The 22,517-nt window shown below is 44.7% G+C and overlaps 1 protein-coding gene across 1 annotated transcript in view; it reads right to left on the minus strand.

Moving 5' to 3' along the window:
- Positions 1 to 22,517, minus strand: part of adam22 (ADAM metallopeptidase domain 22) — a 473,836-nt gene that overhangs the window by 229,134 nt on the left and 222,185 nt on the right. The window contains exons 9-11 of the mRNA XM_041183951.1: positions 20,370 to 20,444; positions 12,707 to 12,778; positions 6,235 to 6,401 (exon numbers count right to left, since the gene is read on the minus strand). Coding sequence (XP_041039885.1) covers positions 6,235 to 6,401; positions 12,707 to 12,778; positions 20,370 to 20,444 — 314 coding nt within the window. The remainder of the gene's footprint in view (positions 1 to 6,234; positions 6,402 to 12,706; positions 12,779 to 20,369; positions 20,445 to 22,517) is intronic.

Raw genomic sequence — 22,517 nt, forward strand, 5'->3', positions numbered from 1 at the left:
TTTGACATTGCAGGTGTCATTACCTTCATTTCAATGCAATCAAAATATGGTGAACCCACCACATGGATCCAAGAATGGACTGCTGACAGCTCAGTTAGGTTGCATTGTGACCAGGAGTAAGATACTATTTATTAACTTATTGAATTTAACTTATATATACACATTTTATATTTATAATATATGAAAGCTCTTTTGTCTGCATGCAATTTCTGTATGTGCCATTTAACATTTTTGTCAAATTTTCTCTTAAACTTTTCCATTATAAATTCCAATGTTCACATGGATTATAATTTAAGCTCAGTGAGTGAGGCACATGTTTCATTGAAACCTCATTAAGTGGCTGTTACTCCTGCAGGTGACTCAGTGTTACATATTTGCATTGTTAAAGGTGTCACACTACGTGACTCACATTAGCTGTTGGTTTAAGGCTAGACAGCTAGAAGCACTGCAGAAGTTCTCCCAATCTGTAACATTGCCTCCCAAATTCCCACTGTGACTTTGGTGGAAGATTGATGGAAAGCCCAGGGAAGGAACATAAATTGCCTTTTTAGCCATAACTCCAAGGATTCCACTAACCTATTATACCTAAAATATTACCTGCAAATGCAATAAAACAAAACTTAATTTAATTTGAGTAGGTGAATATATATTTTTAAATGATTTTAATACTTTATGGCAATTACTTTAATAGGATTTCCAATTCCATTATGGAAAGTTTATGTCAGATTGTGATGCTGTAATACTTGAAGAATTGGTCGGTTCTGCCTGCACTTCCACACTGAGGGCACTGGGTGGTAGTGTGGAGCAGAACAGGATCTTACTGCCATGATGTATTGTACTGTGTCAGTTCTAATCTGTTGAGATCTGTAGATTAGATGAATTTTAACTTCTTTTTACTCAAATAATTTTTTTCAGTTTTTTTTTGTACTGGTAACATTTTGCACTCTAAATACACTCTTTGCCCAACCTCTCTCATTCCCTTCCTATCGCTTAAAATAGGTTAATCCAAAATTTAATTGCATTTTTTCCAAGTTTAATAATCAACAATTTATACATTAATAAATCAATATTTTACCCAACTGTTTTATACATATTTGTGAATTATTCTCAGTCACCTCTAGTGCCTTCAGCTCCTTCAACTGCCAGTTAACTTTTCCTGAGGCCGACATTCTCCTCATTTCATTCCCATTACAATGCAGACGATCCACAGCCTTCCCTGCTTCTGCTAGGTTTAGCATTGAAACCACCTTAGCAATGCCGTCCTGCGATGAAGTGTCTTCTCACTCACCAGCAACCCAATGGCACAAGCCCTTTCCTGCCATGGGAAACCTGCTCTTACCAAAACCTCCCACTGGGATTAAATTTGTATCCTGCATTTGGAAGGCAACTTTTTCCCTCCACCTCACTAAGGCAAATATGTGGCCCACTGGGATACAGAGAACCAGGCACAGTGGGGAGAAGGCTACACTGCATACCCTGCATTATGAGAGTTTGCTGACATATCCCATCCTTGGTTCTTTATCGCCACCTCCTATCTTGCTCCCCCTCTCTTTTATCCCTTTTTCCTTCTATCACCGTCCTGTTCCTCCTTTCCTTGCTGTCCCTCCTTATCTCCTTCCACTCTGTATTCCTGTTCATCCTCCTCTATTTCCACTCTCTCCCTCTCCATCCCTCCATCTTCCTTCACTGAGAATTCACCAGCTCCACACTGAGGTAGTGTCCCTTCTTCTGCATCCATTCTCCCAACCCTTCTCCCTTACTTTCTTCCTCATCCACCTCCTTTTATTGAGATTAGCATGAATTCAAATAAAAATAAAAATTATGGGAGGGAGTGATATGGATCTTACCAGACTAATTACGGTGGAGCAGTGTTTACAATGGTGCTATGTCAGCATGAAGCATTCTTGCAGCAATGTTTCAATGCAAGGTAGGGCTTTCCTTACACTACACCAACAATCTACCCTGTACCTCATTTCCAATAGTCCTACTCTATCACTCCATTTCTCATGCTGAACATTCTTGTAGGCCTTGTAGTTAAATGAGATTTTCAACTAATACCACTTAATGACATATTAGAGGAGTTTTCATCTGGAGGATGTGCACCCAACACAAACTAGATTAAGACTGATTTAAATAATTTCACATTAGGTCCCTTACATGCTTCAAAAAGAGAAGTGTTTTCATGGTTTAAGTCTGGACTAGATCTGAGTTCAGTTTCTTGAGGTGAGAGAAGTATCCTAGCCCACCATGCCATCCAGTAGTATAAATCTTCAAAAGTATTCATCACTCAATTTGAAAATCACTCTTCTTCATAGACCACAATACATGGTCCTGCCATGTAATTCCACCATTTCAGGCTGCTAACGATTGCATTTTTTCCTCTCCATCAGCAAAGCCATTGTTGGGATCATAAGCAAAACCATTGTTGACTCTTGTGAAGAACAACAGAGCAACATTAGTAATCATTGGAAAGAATGTTATTTTTGATCTATGATACTGCCAGGATTCAAAAAGGAACAATCACTACAGAAAGAGATAGCATAACTGAGAGGCTTTCATATGACAATTGTAGTCAGATGCTCAAAAGATCTAAAGATGCCAGAGCTTACATTAGGTTCAAGCTGGTGATATCATTGTTGTTTTATTCATAAACTAATGCATTTGACTGTGAAAGAAGCAGTTACATGGTGCACTAAGCAGAGGATGAAACTCAGCACACAAAAACAGCCCCTGGCTATTAAAATATCAGTTGGATATATCATACATGGTGGTTAATAGCATAATGGAGAGTAGTTGGCTATATCGCTAAAGGTGTCAGTGTTTGGAGTCTTGCTGTTACTGTTGTACATTCATGACTTGCGTATGGAAATGAGCTTGTCAACTTTACTGATGACACCAAAATAGGGCACTATCGAGGCGTCAGTAACTACATATAGGGGCAGATGTAATTACAAGCTTTACTGAAGAATGAGGATAGGCAGACAGACAGTAGATCAAGTTTCACATATATGCATATTGATTATAAGAATCAGCATTGTAAGTATGTACTGAAAGTCATTGTATTAGCAAAGGAAAAATTAAAAAGCAGAAGGTGCAACACCTGCCCCTTTACTTCCCCTCTCCTCACCATCCAAGGGCCCAAACACTCCTTTCAAGTGAAGCAGTGCTTCACTTGCACTTCCCCCAATTTAGTCTACTGCATTTGCTGCTCCCAATGCGGTCTCCGGTACATTGGAGAGACCAAACGCAGACTGGGTGACCGCTTTGCGGAACACTTTCGGTCTGTCCGCAAGCATGACCCAGACCTCCTTGCCGCTTGCCATTTCAACACACCACCCTGCTCTCATGCCCACATGTTCGTCCTTGGCCTGCTGCAATGTTCCAGTGAAGCTCAACGCAAACTGGAGGAACAGCACCTCATCTTCCGACTAGGCACTTTGCAGCCTTCCAAACTTAATATTGAGTTCAACAATTTCAGATCATGGTTCCGATCCCCCTTTTTCCAATAATTTATAACTTTTTTACACAATTTTTTTCTTTTCCCTCCTATTTTTATTTTATTTCGATCTATTGTTTCATCTCCACCTTTTAGCCCGTTTTGATCCCATCCCCCACTCCACTCTCACTAGGGCCATCTGCCACTAGCTTGCTTCCCTTAATGTCCCCATTAGCACATCCTTTAGATAATATCACTACCGTCAACACCCCTTTGTCCTTTTGTCTATGACATCTTTGGCAGTCTCTTCTTGGCCTCCACCTATCACTGGCCCCCTATCGAGCTCACCTGTCCCACCCCCTTCAACCGGCTTATATTCCATCTCACTTCTATATGTCTTAGTTATGATGAAGGGTCAAAGGGACTCGAAACGTCAACTGTATCCCTCTCCATAGATGCTGTCAGACCTGCTGAGTTTTTCCAGGTATTTTTGTTTTTGTTCTAGATTTCCAGCATCCGCAGTATTTTGCTTTTAAATTAAAAATAGAGTGATGGCTAACTCAACATTTTCCAAATCTGGACAATGTGATGAGTGATTAAAAAAGCAAATCACATTCTGTGATACATAATCAAAAGGTAGAGTATAAATCTTCAAGGATTACCTTGTTGCCTTACAATATTGAGATCAGATCTCATTTCAAGTACAATATCACTTCAAAGCAAACCAGTATTATAGCGTCTGAGGATAATTCATGACAGCATTGTTTAGGTATTAGCAATCTTCTCATTAGTAATACAGTCCTCTTTGACAGAATATCACATTTAATAAGCAGGGAGGCTAACTAGTTACCAATTTTAAAAAAACATAATTCTATCTTTAATTATATATTAAGTTTCCAAATCCTTTGTAATTGATTTGGGGATTATTTATCTATAAACCTGAAGTAAATATACCAATACGTTTCTTGAAACATCACACTACAGTTTACCACAAAAATCCAGACGGGACTTAAGGATAATGGCATCTCTTTCTTGTTATCAATGAGGATTTTAATAGTTATTGAGCAAGCAAGATGAAGAGTTAACTTACTCATTAAAGCTGAAAACCATAAAAAAAGGAATGAGGTGGACAGGGGATGGAGGGGGAAAACTGTTTTAAAAAATCTCTACCATTTGCCACAAGATACAGAAATATTGTGGGGCTTAGCAGTGCTTATTAAATATAACAACAATACTACCTCAATTACATGTATCATCATGTTCTGTCCTTCTAAGGAAAGGAAGAGAAACTACCCTATGCTGATCTCACAATGGCTAAGCAATGGATCCCCAAATCCATATCCAGCATGTTTGATGTAAAGACAACTGTGATGGAGGAAGAGATATTAAACTCCTGACATCACTGATAGCACAAAATGTTTTGCAGCTCACTTTGAGTCCAGCATAAAATCTTGAGTGAGCCATCATTTCCTTCAGTTAAACATGAGGACACCCCAAGCATTTATTCAGTGCCAAACATAAATTCTGCTGCTTTGCCATTGATGTCAATTCCCTCCGCAACTACTCAGAACAAAACTGTGTACAACCTTGGCATCCCAGTTGGCCCTGTGCTGAGCTTCGTACCCTACATCCTTTCTATCACCAAGTTTGTCTATATATCTGTAACATTGTCTGTTTCCATTCCTACCTCAGTCAATGCAAAAGCTCATCCACAATTTTGTCACATCCAGAGTCAATTACTGCAATACTTACCTTGTTGGCCTTCTATTGTCCCTCTTGCACAAACTCCAATGGAACCAAAATATAGCTACCAGCATTCAGTCGTGCACTAAGCATCTGCTCATCCATCACTCCTGCCTCCATTCACCTACATAGATACCTGTCCCCTAACACATCCAATTGAAAATTCTTGTCTTCAGATTCAAATCTATCCATGACATCGCAGTTCCCTACTTTTGCAACCTCTTTGAGTATCCATCCATTCCTAGACCCTTCAGTCCTCCAGCTCCAGCATCCCATGCATCTCTCTCAATCCCCTCTCTGGAGCTCCCTCCAGAAATCCCTTAACCTCCCAAAAGCTTGACTTTTCCTTCACAAACTTCCTTAAAACCCACAAATTCAACTTTCTGTCTCTAACTTACTTTGCAAGACCTATCTATTCCTTTTATTATTCATTTGTAAAACAATTTGCGGCATCTTCTATGTTAAAAGCAGTACATAAATCCAACTTGTGCAAGTCACAGCTACTTTCCAAAACTAATTGTTAGTTGATGTCAAAGTTGTTCTTCTGCTGGAGTGCAAAAGCTAGCATCTTCCTGGAATAGCAGTTGTTCTGAGCCTGGCACTGGTAGTTCACTCAGAGCATCACAAATATATCCAGACTTTATCTTAGGAAAATATCCAGTTTACTGCTCTTAGACTTCTTAAAAGGCCTACAATGAGCAGGCAACTTCCAGGCTAACATGGAAGTTGATTCCTCATAGGTCTTTTCCTGGTAAGATGCTCTTTTGCTGACCTTGGTTTCTGGAACATGCCTCAAGGAAGTGGCCATCGTTTAGGTTAGCGTATAATCATAAGAACAAAATATTACCAATAAAACAATTGCCTACTACTGTTGTAATACATGTTCCAATCACATGATATCTGAATGACATCAGTATGTAACTCATTTCAGCCTAAATAAAAAAAATCTTACTGAATGAAATTTAGACTTCTCAAAGATCTTTAAAATTGTAATGAAGATTTAACTTTAATATACTGGTACATTGTTGAAGAAAACATTTTATTGAGCTACTTACGAAAATAGATGAATGGCATCACTCTTCACTTTAATGAAATCTCTCCTGTACTTCATAAACTCTCGTAGAGTTACCTGAGGGTTCACATCTATGGTGAACTTGTTGTCAACTGACCAGGTTTCCATAGCAACTAGTACAATTCTGGTGTTGAGCTGTTCCTTGAAAATCTAATGTACAGCATGAAAATACAAATTAAAACATAAACAATTTTTAAAATGCTGCAAGGCCCACTCTGTATTAGAATGCAAAATCATTCAAGAATACAATAAATGCATTTAAGTATATCAAAACTACAGCTAATCAATATAAACCACAATTCCTATACCAGTAAGTTTGATTTTTTAGGGATATCTCTGGATCGATCATTCACTCTAACTCTGGCAAAGAAAATCGGTGGAAAATGATAGAAGTAGCACCTGAGCAATATTTCCTGAGTTATCGCAAATCTCCCACCTAATTATAGTGGATGATCAAGAAAACTTCTACAGAAAATCAACTCCAGGGTAGGGTGGGGGAAGAGGGGAGTGTGGCAAGAGGGGAGGGTGGGGTTGCATAGGCCTGCTCCCTAAAAAATCATTTCTTATCCCTTTATAAAGAAGATTTATAGCAAATATTTTAAAATTTCTCTGGACACTAGTATCTTCAGCATACTGGCCTCCAAACCTTTTGCTGGACGCCATTAGAGTTGGGGAAGCAGGAGCTCCAAGTTGAGGGAATGCCTGCCCCCAGCCCTGATTTCTTTATGTTAGCAGCTTTGTTTGAATCGGGAGGGTGGGTGGGCTCTGCCATTAAAAACTCCCAATGAACGCAAGGACCTGATACACCTGGGTGCCAGCAAAGTTTTCAGCTACTCTGCCGGACACTTGGCAGAGATTTATAGAGGCAGTCTGTTGGAATTGTGTGAATTTAGTATCCATATTTTCTTTGAGATCTGAAAATGATTCTCATTAATGCCTTATAAAATTACATGGAATGATCATTATAGTTTACATTAACTATGCAATACACCTTGAGACACTTAAAATTTTGATAAATATGTATAGGTATTTACTCCATTGTTCTCAGTGCCTACACATTTAGTGAACATTTTTCGTGCGATAGTTTTGCTTCTGTGATCATTATTCCATTACTGATAATATTTGGAAGTAGCATAAAAGGGAAAAAAGTGCATCCAATCCCTTAATTCAGTCATTTAATTTAATTAATTGTTAATATCAATTGAATTTGAGCAAGAGGCAAATTTGAACTATTGGATAATTTAGCAAAAACAACAGGCGTGGACTGCAATTTTGGCCAGGATTTTCAGTTCGGCGTGCGGGTACGTGCCCAACATGCCCGAGCCTGAAATAGTGCACAACGACATCAGGCGAGCATCCCAACACCATTGCACACTTGCGCGATATTTCGGCGGCAGCTCACCCGCCAACAATTAAGAGGCCTATTAAGGCCCGTAAGCAATAATTAAGTTGAATTTTCTGTTGCCCGTCCAACCTTATGTTTGGCGGGTAGGCGAAAAGGCCAGGTGGCCTTTGCATTTTTTGCGAAACCTAATCCACGGGCGGGATGAGGTTTCCCACAGTGAATAAAAAAAAAATAACATTTTTAAAAACTAATTTTTAACATGATCCTCTTCATGTGACTGAGTCACATATGGGAACATATTTATATTATTTGTTGATTCTTCATTTTTCATTTTAAAAAAATCTTCAGCTCCCTGAGGCAGCTCTGTGTCTTTGGGGAGCTTTCAGTCAGTGCACCCCCATGTAAACATCAGTGCTCATGCTCCTCCAGGCCCCATCCCAGCAGCGCTGAGGTTCTCAGCGCGCGTTTTGTGCTGGCTGTTAACTGGCCAGCCAGTGTGAAATCACAGTTGGGGCCTGATCGCGGGCGGGGGACCATTTCGCGGCTGCTCCCGGGCTCGCCCACCCAATGAGGGGAAAATCCTGCCCCTTATAAATTAATCTTCTTTTCCCTCCCCACATGGAGAAGTAAATGCTAAGGAGTCAGTAAAAAAAAACATTTATTAGCCTAGTATTGTAAAAATGGAATCTTCACTTACACAGTGAGTAGCTGGTGAGACTTTATTTTTTTGAGTAGTAAGTTTCATTACCTAATAGATAGGGGATTGGCAAGAAAGCTCAACCTCTGGAGTGCACACCCTCTTCCATGTGGGAACTACAGGGCTTTCCCTGTGTCCTGAATAATCATATGTGCAGGAAGTGTCATCAGCTGTAGGGAGCATCATCAGCTGCAGCAGATCGAGCCCAGAGTTTCAGAGCTTGAGGAGCAGCTGGCTTCACTGCAGCACATCTGCGAGGTTGGAGCTTTATGGATAGCACATTTATAGATGTGGTCACCCTGCAGCTTAAGAGTTGTCGACATGAATCCAGGATGGTATGTTACCTCTCTGGTGTCAGGGTCAAGGATGTCACTGAACGCTGAGGAGGGAGGGTGAACAGCCAGCAGTTGTGGTCTACAGTGGTATCAACAATATAGGTAGGAAGAAGGATTTGTTCCTGCACTCAGAATTTAGGGAGCAAGGTAGGAAATTGGCAAGCAGGACAACAAAGTAATAACATCTGGATTATTCCTGGTTCCACATGCAAGTGAGTACAGAAATAGTGCTACTGGAAAGGTTTAAACTAACTTGTCAGGGATTGAGGACGTAATACCAAGGAGGGATACCAAGGTGCAAAGAATACTGGGAGAAGTAGGTAGTACTAGAGTTGAAATAATAAGGTATTAGGTAGGTTCATTGTAACAGGGAAAGGAATTAAGTCCAAATTAGGGTTATTGTGCATGTATGTGAAGGCATGGAGCATGGTAAATAACATTGGTGAGTTGCAGGCACAGATAGCTACATGGAAATATGATGTTGTGCTAATAACAGAGGCTTCATTCAAAGAAGGGTAGGACTGACTATGAAATATTCCTGGATATTTGGAGTGGTATGCAGTGGGAGGGCTCATAAAGCCTGTCAATGAAACTCAAAGACAACCTACATATTATTCAATGAGAGTGCATTTATTTTCAGATTATAAAGTGACAAAATGTGTTCACCCATGCAACCGCTTGTGATCAGAATTTTTTAACTTACCTAGGCCTAACACTTCTTCTAGGTGCTGCCCTGACATTCACAACAGGGATGGAGACAGCCTGTGCAATGGTTGACCCTGTTGCTTCTGATGACTTTGGCATCCATCCTCTGGCGAGATGAGGCCTTAGAGGCCCCAGCTTGCTTTTGGCTGTCCTCGAGTGGGCCAGCTGCTGTGACAGAGGATGAGGTTCATGGGGTGACAGGCAAAGGGGACTCGGAGACAGCCTCTGAGATTCCTGAGTGGATGACCCAGGGGTCTCCAGACGCCGCTCCTCCTCCTTTTGGGTGCCCGGAGTCCTCAGCCTGACTCCTTGAAAGGAAGGAGCACCTGGAGGGATGTCAAGGTGCCCCATTTCCCTTCGTGTTGCCACTGCAGGAACTCACCCATGGCTACCGCAATGGAGTGCAGGCCTGTGCGCATCTCCGCGTTCTGCTGGACCAGGGTCTCCATGGTGTCCGTCAGCCTTCCCATGGAGACCTCCATATGTGCACATGTGGGCACTGCTTCATCGGAGAGCAGGCGGGTGCACTCCTCCGACTCATGTGCCGCTCTGTTGAGGGCTTCCGACAGCTCTATGTGATGTTCCCCCACATTCTGCTGACTCTCCCCGATGAGTTGGAAGTCCAAGTCAAGAGGCTCGTCATCTGACTTGGACCTCACAGATGCCTCTTCCCCAGCAGTCCTGCGAGTGCTTGGGAGCTCGGTTGAACTTGGCCCCTCCTGCTATGGACACGTGTCTGTGCAGTGACGACCAGACTGTGAACCCGAGCCTACACTAGATCTAGATTCCATCAAGGTATATGTCTCTGAGTTGGTGGAGGATGTGGGTAAGCGCTGTGACACTGATTTCCAGCTCTTCAATGGAGGAAGTGTCCTCTTGGCTGGAGGTGAGGTCCTGGATGGAACTGAGGAACTAGCTGGCTGAGGGCGTCAGTCGCTTGGCAGAGCTCCCTGTGAACCAATGTAGAGATAATTATTGCATGGCAGCAGAGTCAAAAGCAGGAGAGAGAGCACTCATAGTTGCGTTGAGGGAGGAATGATGTGGTGCAGGATCCTCATGTAGGTGTTTGCCGCTGACTCACCGTCGCCTCAGGCACGGTTCATGTCCTCACCAGTCAGCACGATGTCACACTCCTCAAAGTGAGTGAGGGGCTTAATGTGGGCCACTCCACCCTGGGTCTGTGACCTCTCCCCGCTGTTGTGAGCCAGCTTCTCCTGCATGAAAACAGATGGAGAGAGCGTGAGCAGGACACAATGCACTGTGTGGAATGTTTGTGTGGTGAGCGAAGCCACGGACAGGATGAAGACCTGAGCTCCAGGAGGTATAAGCATGATGGCGATGTGAGGATGTGTGTGAGCTGTCCCTTGAGTTGTGAGACCCCTGTGGATGTGTGATGGGTTTATGAGTTGAGAGTGATGAGGTGGTTGACTTACCCTAGCAGAATGGATGAGAGCATTCATCCTCTTCCTGCACTGGATGGCTGACCTCCTCTGTGCTCCAGTAGCACCGACCGCCACGGCCACCACCTCCCAGGTTGGATTGGTGGCTCTGATGGATCTCCTGCAGCCAGACCGGGGGTAGAGGACATCGCGCCAGCCTTCCATTGCATCCAGCAGGCACTGCAGAGAGGCGTCACTAAATTTGGGGGCTGCCATCTTCTTTGCTTTCCGGGCCAACTGCTGCCTTGAGCAGTCCTGGTGTGTAGACATGAAGTAGGCTGTGCTTTAAATATGTCGCCCTGAATGAGGAAGCGCAGAGGACACGGTGTGGCGGGCAAATCAAAGCCTGTCCACCAGCGATCCAGTATGTCCATCATGAAAGCATTATTAATGAGGTGGGACGCGTAGAGAGGGGGACGATATGGCAAGAAATCCCCCATTGCAACCAGAGTGGTAAAACGTCTTTTTTCACGCCCGCTACTGCACTTCGTGCAAATCTGGGACGATTCTGCTCTTAGAACTTGGTGTACAGGGCACAATTTCAAAATTTGCGGATGATAAGAAACATGGGGGCATAATGGTAATGAGAACGAGAGGGCATTGCTTTTTTCCTTCATGGGTTGTGGGCATTGCAGACAAGGCCAGCATGTGTTGCCCATCCCTAATTTCCCCTTGAAATCCAGCACTTGCTCGGCCATTTCAGAGGGCATTTAACCACAATGCTGTAGAGTCACACATGGACCTGACCAGATGAGGATGGCAGATTTCCTCCCCTAAAGGACATTAGTGAACCAGATGGGTTTCTATGACAATAAATGATAGCTGGCACAGTCACCATTATGAAGACTGGCTTTATAATTCCAGGTTTATTAATTGAGTTCAAATTCCACCAGCTGCTGGAGTGGAATTTGAACCCATATCCCCAGAGCATTGTCCTGGGCCTCTGGTTTACATTAACATCACGCCAACATCTCCCCATGTAGAGGGTATTGCAGATCTTCAAAATGACATAGGCAGATTGCTGGAATGCATGGGCAAGTGACAGATGAAATTTAATGCAGAGAAATGTCAAATGATTAATTTGGGTAGGAAGAGCGCAGAAAGACATGATAAAATAAAGGATGCAATTCTAAAGAGTTTGGAGGAGCAGAGGGATCTGGGTGCATAAGTGACTAAATCATTGAAGGTGGCAGGACAGGCTGATAGCGCGGTTAATAAAGCATACCACATCCTGGCCTTTATCAATAAGGCCATAGTGCAAAAGCAAGGAAATTATCTTATTCCTGTGTAAAACACTGGTTGGCCTCAGCTGGAGCATTGTGTTCAATTCTGGGCATCCCACTTTAGAAAGGATATGAAGGTCTTAGAGAGTGTGCAGGAAAGATTCACAAGAATATTTCCAGGGATGGGGAATTTCACTTATGTAATAACATTGGAGATTGGAGATCGTACTGGTCTCCTTGGAGAATAGACGGCAGAAAGGAGATTTGATAGAGGTATTCAAAAGCATGAGGGGTCGTACAGAGTAGATAGGAAGAGACTGTTCCCATTGGTGGAAGGATTGGGAATGAGAGGGCACAGGTTTAAGGTAACTGGCAAAAGGCACAATGGCGATGTAAGGAAATACTTTTTCATGCAGCAAGTAGTTAGGGCTTGGAATATACTGCCTTAGAGTGTGGTGGATGCAGGAACAACTGAGGCTTTCAAAAGGGAATTGGATCATTATCTGAAAAGGAAAAATTTACAGGACTACAGGGAAAAGGCAGGGGAGTCGGACTAGGTAAATTGTACCTTCAGAGAGCCAACACAAGCCCAAGAGGCTAAATGGCCTCCTTCTGTGCTGTATCTGTTCTATGATTATATGATTCAGTCTCAGCTCTGACTCTTTCCTCGTGCATTTTGTGAGAATAAACAGAACAGTAACCATCACTTACCATATCTGCCATGTTCACAATTGATTTTGCAAAGTTGTTTGTGAGGCCCACTGATAAACGATGCTTTTTAAACTACAAAGGGAAAGAAATTGTTAATTTGCATAATCCAAATCTTTCAATTACTGCAGAACAATACAGTACTCTACAGGAATTGGCCAGATCAGACTACGTGATTCTATGTTTCTTATATTGTCCAATAGTTAAAATAGTATTTCTACACATTTTACATAGAATCAATATCAGTAACAAGAATGAAATAGAAAAAAACATTCACTGCATAAACACAAGACCGTGAGTAATTGTTACCAACAACCACATCTGATGGCATACAAAGAAATCAAGACAATTCCAAAAAAATAGATCAGTAATTACTGGAAAGAGCCTTAAATCAAGAACTTAAGCTTCTGCAGAATCTCCACATTGTTATGAGGCCCCATGGATACCAACAAGCCAAAAGAACCGAATTTAGTGAACAATCCCAACAAAAAAACAAGATTTCACTTTTATAACTTTTACTTTAATAATCAAACCAAAATTAACATAAATGAAACATGAATTAACAGGCAAATTGCAGTCAATATATATTATAAATTGTGCCATTAAATAGCAGCTAAACAAAAATAGATCTCATAGATTTGTGCGCAAAACACTCACCCTATATGGCACTAATTTCAGCTACAAAGTCCTTCAAAGCTCTGAACCTCCTCAGCTAGAATTCAGCTCCTTTGCTTCAAGAGTTTAGCAGGAGTGCTTAATCAACCCATGGTCCATGGACAGGGTCTTTACCAAAATGCCGCACTTCTGCAGAACCTCTACAGACCTGCTCATGACAACTTTGATGGCGTGGATTCACCAGAGTTACTTTTATCTGAATCCTTAGTACTCCTATGCATTACATGGCCGGCTCTGGTCAATCAGTTTCTTTAAAATCACTAAGTACCAACAGTACCCATGGGCTAGATTTTCCGGGCCACCCACAGGCTGGAAAGCAGGCAGATAAACCCGCAAGATAGGGCACCATGCTCAACGGCAGCCCACCTGCTCCCGCCCCGATTTTGAGGGGATGGGGAAGCGTCACGTGGGTCAACCACTCATGGCCCAAATAAGGCCCTTATGTGGGCAACTATTGGCAATTTAAGGGATTCATCACACCGCTGCTCAGGTTTAATGGGTGGTGGGAGAGGGCTGTGCACATTGTGCGGCGCAGCCGGTTTGCGGATTGGCGGCCAGTCAAAGTTGATTGCTCCTTCTTGGCCTAGCTGCAGTACTGACTTTGAACACCGCTCCCAGTGGCGCTTACCAATACTACAGAGCTGCTGACCTCCATTTGGCCGGCAGCACTATGAGACAGGACTTGCTCCTGGAGAGCAGCACATGTCCCTTCTCACAATAATTAAAATCCTGTCAGCCAAAAAATTAAAGCAGGGCAAGCTGGCCAAGCCAAGGTGCCCCCAACATTTACAGTGGGATGCAGGAAGCCCACCCTGAGTGTATAATCCAGCCCTTTATTTTCTTTTTTCTCTGCTCCAAGATCCAGCCTTCATGTTCACCTTTCATTCAACTGAGCCACAAACTTACGCTCTCACCTGAGAGGGGCAAAACCCTCTCTCTTTTTTCAAATATTGTGACAGCTATTGCAACATTAAAGTGGTGAATGCTTCCTGCATAAGTTTTTATTGTGACATTTTGCCCACTTTTGAAGGGCCCGCTGCTGTGTGGGGAGAATGCCAGGGTTGCTTTGGGGTCCAGGGTGAGGTGTGGGAGGACCCTCCATGATGGAGGCTCCATGGCCCATGGAGAGGTTCCCCAGAGGCGATGGCCACCCAATGGCACTGTTGGTGCTCCTTGCCCCCACACCTCCCTGGTCATGGGGCCACCCCCAACCTGCCTGGCCCTAGCTTCTCTCAATCAAATCTATCTCTCTCCAAAGAGGCTGCACCATTAAGGTGCCTTCTCCCTGGTCATGCAGACTCATCAATGATCACCTCTAGCAGTGGAGCTGCTGAGCTCCTGGCTCTCTGAGAGGGCCAGCATATGTTGGGGTGGGCTGCCTCTTAATTGGCTGTTGCTAGCAATATGCTGCCCTGGGTCCCTCTGCTGGAAAAAGCAGGGTTTGGTCCCAGTGCCCATCTCAACTCCCTGTGCCAGGGAACAAATTTAATTAACAAAAAAAGATTTTCTTTCTTCCCTGAACATTCATGCGCCTTGATTCCAGTACAACTCATCTCATTAGATGCACTAACATTCTGTAATGTGCTGAGAGCCTACTGAACAGGAAAATCTGGAACTGCCAACAATGGCTCTGTCCCTAGTTCAGGCTGTTAACATCACTGGTCTTGTAGGAGTGGGTTTAGGTTATTTTCCCTTGCAAAGTCAACTGAAAGGAACTATTTCACAGATGTGGAGAAAGAACAGTGGAGTAGGGCTAATTGGATAACTCTTTCAAAGAGCTACCACGTGCACAATGGGCCAAATGGACCCCTGTTCTAAAAGATACCAAATAATGTATTTGCATATTGCATTTTCAAGATTTTACATTCTGTAAGGGATCCTTTTGCAGTGAAATAATAAAAGTAATAGTTTCACCACATTGAATGTATTTTAAGGAATGTATTAGCTGAAATAATTACAGATATTGTTGCAATCCCCAAAAACAAAAGAGATAAAGCGTTCATTGCCTTTACTGGTACTGTGTGAAAATGCATCTGTCTCATGAATAAACTATGATGACATCTTCTGTGAGTATAACAGCAGCTTGCTGTTCATCACAAGCCTCTTTGACCTGTCTGCCTCTTCAATGCAATGAACTACAGTATTCCATTTTGTTCCATTGCCTCATGGTTTAAATTTATCCACTGGTAGTTCCACTCCTAATTCGTCCTCAAGTGCGGCATCAAGAATGGCCATTCATCATGCCCTCTGGCAACCCAACCTTTCCAAAAGAAGACACAGGATCCATTTTGAAGGCTCAGCAATGTCAAATGGGTGGTGCAACACAGTTTGCTGGACTCAGGCCAGTTCAATATTGGATAGCCCAGGGATTACCAGGCCAGCAGCAAGGTAAGTACAGGGGGGGCGTTTCCCAAGGCAACAGCTGCCAAAATTCCGACACTGCTTTTCTTTAACTTCTGAACATTGTCCGGTTACGCTCCAGTCCTCAAAATTCTCATCTGTGTTCTCAACACTTTCTAATCTTTTAATTATCAATCTCCTTACCATAATCCATTACAAGCTTCAGTACATTCCTTTGTCACATCTGAAAACCTTATGGTGCCCGAACAATTCAATTTCTTTATTCTCACTTTCCTTAGGGAACTTTCTCTTACTGTGCAGTCATCCTGCACTCTACAATTCTCTAGGTTACTGTTTGTTCCTTGTTTCCTCTGGTTCATACTCAAAAATCAATCTTTCAGCCATTTTATCCTACCTCTCTGGAATTCTCTTCCTGATCCACTTTTCCTTGCTACCATTCTACCCACCCTGATACCTCTTAAAAAGCAAAATCTTTAACAAAGATTTCAGTCTGATTCCTAGGCCTGAATTTCACGCTTGGTGTGCATGCCAAGTCACAGGGCCCGGAATAATTCACTCCCGGGAGAGACCACGTTTCCAACACAATTTCACACTGGGTGGTCAGTTAAGGGCCACCCAGTGTGAAACGCGTCTGCTCAATGGTCAGAAGGGCCGGGCGAGAGCGGGAGCCTGTCGGGCACTGGGTCCAATGGTGAGGGTGGGTGGTTTAAAAGCAGCAGAGGCAGCTCCCTGAAGGCTGCCAGGGGAAACTTTGTGTCTTTGCAGTTCTTTTATGACATGATTTTTTGGGGCTGGAATGTCACCTGCACCTGCTGGGCACGCCAGGTGGGAGGGCAAGTCCTGTGGGCACTTGGCCCCCCTGGTGCTTGAATGAGTGCCTGTGAATCCTTGTGGAGGAGGTCAGTGCCAGGCGGGACATTCTCATCCCCAGGGATGGCAAGAGGAGGCCACCACACCTGACCAGGAAAGCATGGGCAGAAGTGGCAGCCCAGCTCAGCGGCCATGATGCTGTGCAGTGCACATGGGTGCAGTGCCAAAAAAGGTTCAACTATTTGCTGCGCTCAGCAAGAGTGAGTACCACAGTAGTTGGCATGCATCTGTGTGGAGAAGTGTTAACAGCTGGCCGTGCTCTCCATGGTGCTCAGGGGTGTAAGCATCTGAGGGCCAACTGTCAATGACATCGGCAGTGAGCTCTGGCTGCTTGGCCTGATTGCTTTGCAGGTTGAAGGTCATGACTTGATGTGCCCTGCAAGGTGTTCCTCTGGTGGAGTTGGCCAGGTTGCAATGGTGCTGCAGTAGACAGTGGACTAATCAATACTCCTCTGTACTGTCAGGAGAGAAACCTTAACAACTTCAAGAGGTCAAGGACGGGCGGAGGCCCCCCAAACCTGCTCATATTGACGAGGTACGAGAAGGATGCCTCAGAGATGGAGTGCCCAGCTCAGCTCACCGGTCGTGGAAAGGCAGAGGTCTCTGTTGAAGGTAAGAGTGCAGTGCACAGATGCAAGAGTGTTGGTGTGTATAAATAATGTTGTGTTTTCTCATCTGTAATGGAAACCTCAAACCTGGACTCCCCATTGTTCATTGAAAGACAATGGCGCCATGACGCAGATCTCCATTGTCTCACCAGCCTGCCTAACATGCAGAGTTGCAGTGTGATGACTAATAATAATGACATGTCGCTTTTCTCTGCTAGAATCGCCATCCAGCCAATGAGTGCAGGACCCCGATGAGCCATCCTTGATGCCGGAGGACCAATGGCCGTCAGGTGCACCTACATCACACCCCCTCACTGCACCAGGCTCCAGCTCAGATACCAGAACCTCAGTGGGCATTAGATCATCGGCTATAATGTCGGTGCACAGCGGTGAGGGCACGGCACACTTGCATGAGGAGCAAGCAGAGGCAGAGAATGCCCAGGGCACTGGCAGGCAGTGGACTGCTGGAGACCAGGACCATGCTGAGTCCAAGGCAAATGACGAGCCTCTGAAGTCGTCCATTAGGCGGCAGAGCTGGATATCCAGCAGGATGTGCAGGAGCATCTGGCAGAGATTCCTAAGGGAATGCATGCCATGGTCCCTGTGATGGAGGAGTCCATGCGGAGCATGAGTTCTGCGGTGACTCACAGCACTGCCTCCTCCATTGAGAGAGTAGCAACTCCCACGTAGAGGCAGCTCCAGGAACAGAATCAGGGGTTCCTGGGGTTGCACTTGGACCTGAAAGCCCTCACATAGGCAATGACCTCAGGAGGTCTCTGCCAGTGTGAGAGATGGATGAGGCATCTCTGCTAGGTGCCCGTCCATCAATGGCGAGCAAGAAAGACCTCACGTTGGTGCATGACCTGCTTGTCGTCTCTGTGGGCTCCTGTCAGAGCGCTCTGGATCATGGCAGCAGCTCCTCCACCCCTCTGCCAGTGACCGTGACATCTGATAAGGCCACACTGACTGACGGGTACCCAACTATGGTGCTGGACTCTCCCTCCCAGGCAGAGCCTGTACAGAGGATGGCCATCAAGGCCGACAAGACAGCACAGTCAGCAAGCTGCATCCAATGCCGCTGCCAGTGATGGGTGGGTGGGTGGGTGGGGGGGGGGGGGGTTGCGGGGGCGGGGGGGGGGGGGAACCAAGACGCAGCCTCGCAAGCATAAGTTTAAGGCATTGTGAGCACAAGAGGGACTTTTCATGGGTGATCTTCTGTTCTGCCATGTTTCGTTAATTTGCTTACTGGTGTGACCATTAACACCTTACACTGTTATGTTCATTCTCTGTGAATGCCAACATTATATAAATGTTGCTATTGTGTTAATGGCCTGAGAATGCTTCACTTGTTTTATTAGTGCAGGGCAGGCCAGTATCTCACGCTTAACGTGAGGAGCTCTAAACTTTATTGCACAGGTACTGAGTGGACTTTGGGTCACTGGAATGGGTCATTGCAAACATCCGGTAAAAAGGCAGCACCCCTGGCTTGAGGTGAAAGTTGTGCCTTGGCAGCCTAGCTGAAGGTGTGTTGAATCAAGGCCTCTCTGGTGTCCCTGCCTCCCTGGAGGTTCCAGACGTCTGCCTCTACATCCTTACCATGCTCTTCCCCACACTCCTCTTCTGATCCACCACTGGAGTCATCATCTGTGGCCTGTGGAGCTGCCTCAAGATCCTCTTCCTCCCCTTGCCACAGCCAGATTGTGAGGAGCACTGCATGCAACAACTATCAGAGACACCAGCTCCGAAGGGTATTGTATTGCACCCGCTGAACAGTCCAGGCACCTGAATCTCATCTTCAGCAGACCTATGGTCCTCTCAATCACCACCCTTGTGGTGGCATGACTCCTATTATACCTCTGCTCTGGTTCTGTTCTTGGGTGCTGGAGAGGTGTCATAAGCCACCTTTTCAATGGATAGCCTTGTCATCCAGCAACCATCCATCCAGTTGAGCTGGAGCTATGAATAGCCTTGGCACCTGTGAGTATCAGAGGACGTATACATCATGGGTGCTGCCAAGGTACCTTGCACAGACTTGCAAAATCTGTGTCTTGTGGTCACAAACTATCTAAACAGTTATGGAATGGAAGACCCTCCTGTTGACAAGGGCACCCGGCTCACTTGCTGATGCTTTGATGACCACGTGTGCACTCGATGGCACCCTTGAGGAGGGGGAACCCAGCAATTACAGCGAAGTCCCTGGCTCGCTCAGCCTGGCTGGCCTCGTCTGTCCAGAAATGAATAAATGTCATAATCCACCTGAACAGAGCTTCTGTCACCAGCTTGACGCAACTGTGGACAGCTGATTGGGACACTCCCCACAGATCCCCCACTAACTCCTGGAAAGAGCTCTGGCAGCAGGATGGTGGCATCTTCTGTGGCCCCCTTTGCCTTGGACTCCCTGCTGGCCCTGTACCCCCTGTGCATGTGCCTCTCCTCCCACAGATCGCTCCCTTGGATGTTGCCTATGGACACCTGACCTCCTCTCCTTTCTGCCCCTCTCTTCCTCCTCAGAAGAGCTGCCACCAGTGGAGTACACAACCCCACTACCAGATAAACAGAAGGCTGTCTGATTACTTGAAGGGTTCACATGGTATAAATCCACCAGGGGTCTTGGAGACACCAATGAGTCCTGAAATGAAGGGTTAGCAATGCAAAGGCTGAAGCTCAGAACAGAGACAAAGCTGTCAAGTTTCATTAAGCAACCAGCAGCAAACTATCTCCTAAACTCCTCACTACTCACAATGCTCTGTTTATCCTGCCCTTGGATGACAATTCATTAAAAACAGGCTGCCCACCTGCCCCTTTTGCCCATGCAGCTAGTGTGAAATCACAAGGGCAATGTGAAACTATGGACAACATGCTTTTTAATGGCTTTAACTGACCCTTCAATATTGCTCGTGTGCGCAGTGACATCGGGACACACGGCCAACATCATTTTGTGCAATTTCATGTGCGTTCGGGTTGGGCACGTGCTCACCCGATCAACGTAAGATTCCGGCCCTAAGCTCCTTCAATCCCTGTTTGGTGTCAAGCTTTGCCTGGGATGTCCTTTTGCTTGAGAAAGGCTATATTCATGCAAGTTGTTATTTTGAAAATTGTGCCAAAGAGTCAAAGATCAAATAATCCTGAATCTGATAAAATGTGGCCTTTACCATAAAATGGTCATTAACAACCATCAGCTCAATGTACTTTGTCTCATCTTGAACATTCCGACGTATTCGATATATCTGTAATGAGAAACAGAATTGCTAAGTAATAAACTGTATTATATGCCTTTACCATTTTCATTTAAAAAAAACAAATGCAGGATGTGAAGCTCATTCCTTTCAGGCTTGGGGTGGATAATATGTTCATAGAGTTAGGGCACATTAGAGTGATGCACATTGAAATTAATGATACGAGCATGTGTAGTCCAGAAGTCCTATGAAATAAATTTAGAGAACTAGAGAGGAAACACAAGATAGAGATCCTAGCAGTAGCATTCTCTAAAATATTACAAAGCACCACTAAGATAAGGTTAATAAAAAGAAACATGGGCTTTAGGGATATGGTGCAGAGAGGCAGGCTTTAGATTTGGAAGGAACTAAGGAGCCTTCTTGGAAATATCACCTCGATAAGTTTCACTTAAATAGAAGTGTAACAGAGTACAAGCAAGATAAATTGACTGGCTGAGGAATGGGAGGTGGAGGCTCCACAAATGCCCTTATCCTTCGTGATGGGGGAGGCCAGAACATCAGTGCAAATGATAAGACTGAAGCATTTGCAACCAGCTTCAGCCAGAAGTGGTGAGTGGATGATCCATCTTGGCCTCCTCCTGAGGTTCCCAGCATTACAGATGCCAACCTTCGGCCAATTTGATTCACCCCAAGTGATATCAAGAAACGGCTGAAGGCACTGGATACTGATGGGCCCTGACAATATTCCAGGACCAGTATGGAAGATTTGTGGTCCAGAACTTGTCACATCCCCTAGCCAAGCTGTTCTATTACAGCTATAACACTGGCATCTACCTGGCTGGGTGGAAAATTGCCCAGATATGTTCTATACATAAAAAGCAGGGCAAATCAAACCCGGCCAATTACCACCCCATCAGTCTGCTCTCGATCATTAGCAGCGTGATGGAAGGGGTGATCAACAGTGCTATCAAACGGCACTTGCTCAGCAATAACCTGCTCCGTTTGGGTTCTGTCAGGGCACTCAGCTCCAGACCTCATTACAGCCATGGTCCAAACATGGACAAAAGAGCTAAACTAAAAAGAGGTGAGGAGAGAGTGATGGCCCTTGACATCAAGACAGCATTTGACCAAGTGTGGCGTAAAGGAGCCCTAGCAAAATTGGAGTCAATGTGAATCAGGGGGAAAACTTGCTACTAGTTAGAGTCAGAACTAGCATAAAGGAAGATGGATGTAGTTGTTGGAAGTAAATCACCTCAGTCCCAGGTCATTGCTGCAGGAGCTCATCAGAGTAGTGTACAAGGCCCAACTAACTTGAGCTGCTCCATCAATGAATATTCCTCCATCAAAAGATCAGAAATGGGAATGTTCACTGATGATTGCACAATGTTCAGAACCATTTATGATTCCTTAGATACTGAAGTAGTTCATGTTCATATGCAGAAAGACCTGCACAACATTCAGGCTTGGCCTGGCTAGTCCAATTCAGTTTCTGGTCAATGGCAACCCCCAGGATGCTGATAGTGGGTGATTCAGTGATGGTAATGCCATTGAATGTCAAGGAGCAATGGTTAGCTTGTCTCTTGTTGAAGATTGCCATTGCCTAGCATTTGTGTGGCAAGAATGTTACTTGCCACTTGTCAGCCCAAACCTGGATATTGTCCAGGTCTTGCTGCATTTGGATATGGTCTGCTTCAGTGTCTGAGGAGTTGCAATTGGTACTAAACATTGTGCAATCTTCAGAAAACATCCCCACTTCTGACCTTATGATGGAAGGTCATTGTTGAAGCAGCTGAAGATGGCTGGGCCGAGGACATCCTGAGGAACTCCTGCTGTGATGTCCTGGAACTGAGATAACTGGCCTCCAACCACAACCATCTTCCTTTGTGCTTGGACCACCACCCCCTGGAAGTTCCTCTCCAAGCCACTCACTATCCTGATGTGCAAATATATTACCGTTCCTTCACTGTCACTGGGTTAAAAGCCAGGAACTCCCTCCCTAACAGCACAGTGGGTGCACCACAGGGACTCCAGCAGTTCAAGAAGGCAGCTCACCACTGTAACAGAACTTTCATATTTTTCCTAATATTACTTTGGGATATTCTAAAGCAGGTTTATGCTGGGGTG

Source organism: Carcharodon carcharias, chromosome 3, assembly GCF_017639515.1.
Source record: "Carcharodon carcharias isolate sCarCar2 chromosome 3, sCarCar2.pri, whole genome shotgun sequence".
Lineage (NCBI taxonomy): Eukaryota > Metazoa > Chordata > Chondrichthyes > Lamniformes > Lamnidae > Carcharodon > Carcharodon carcharias.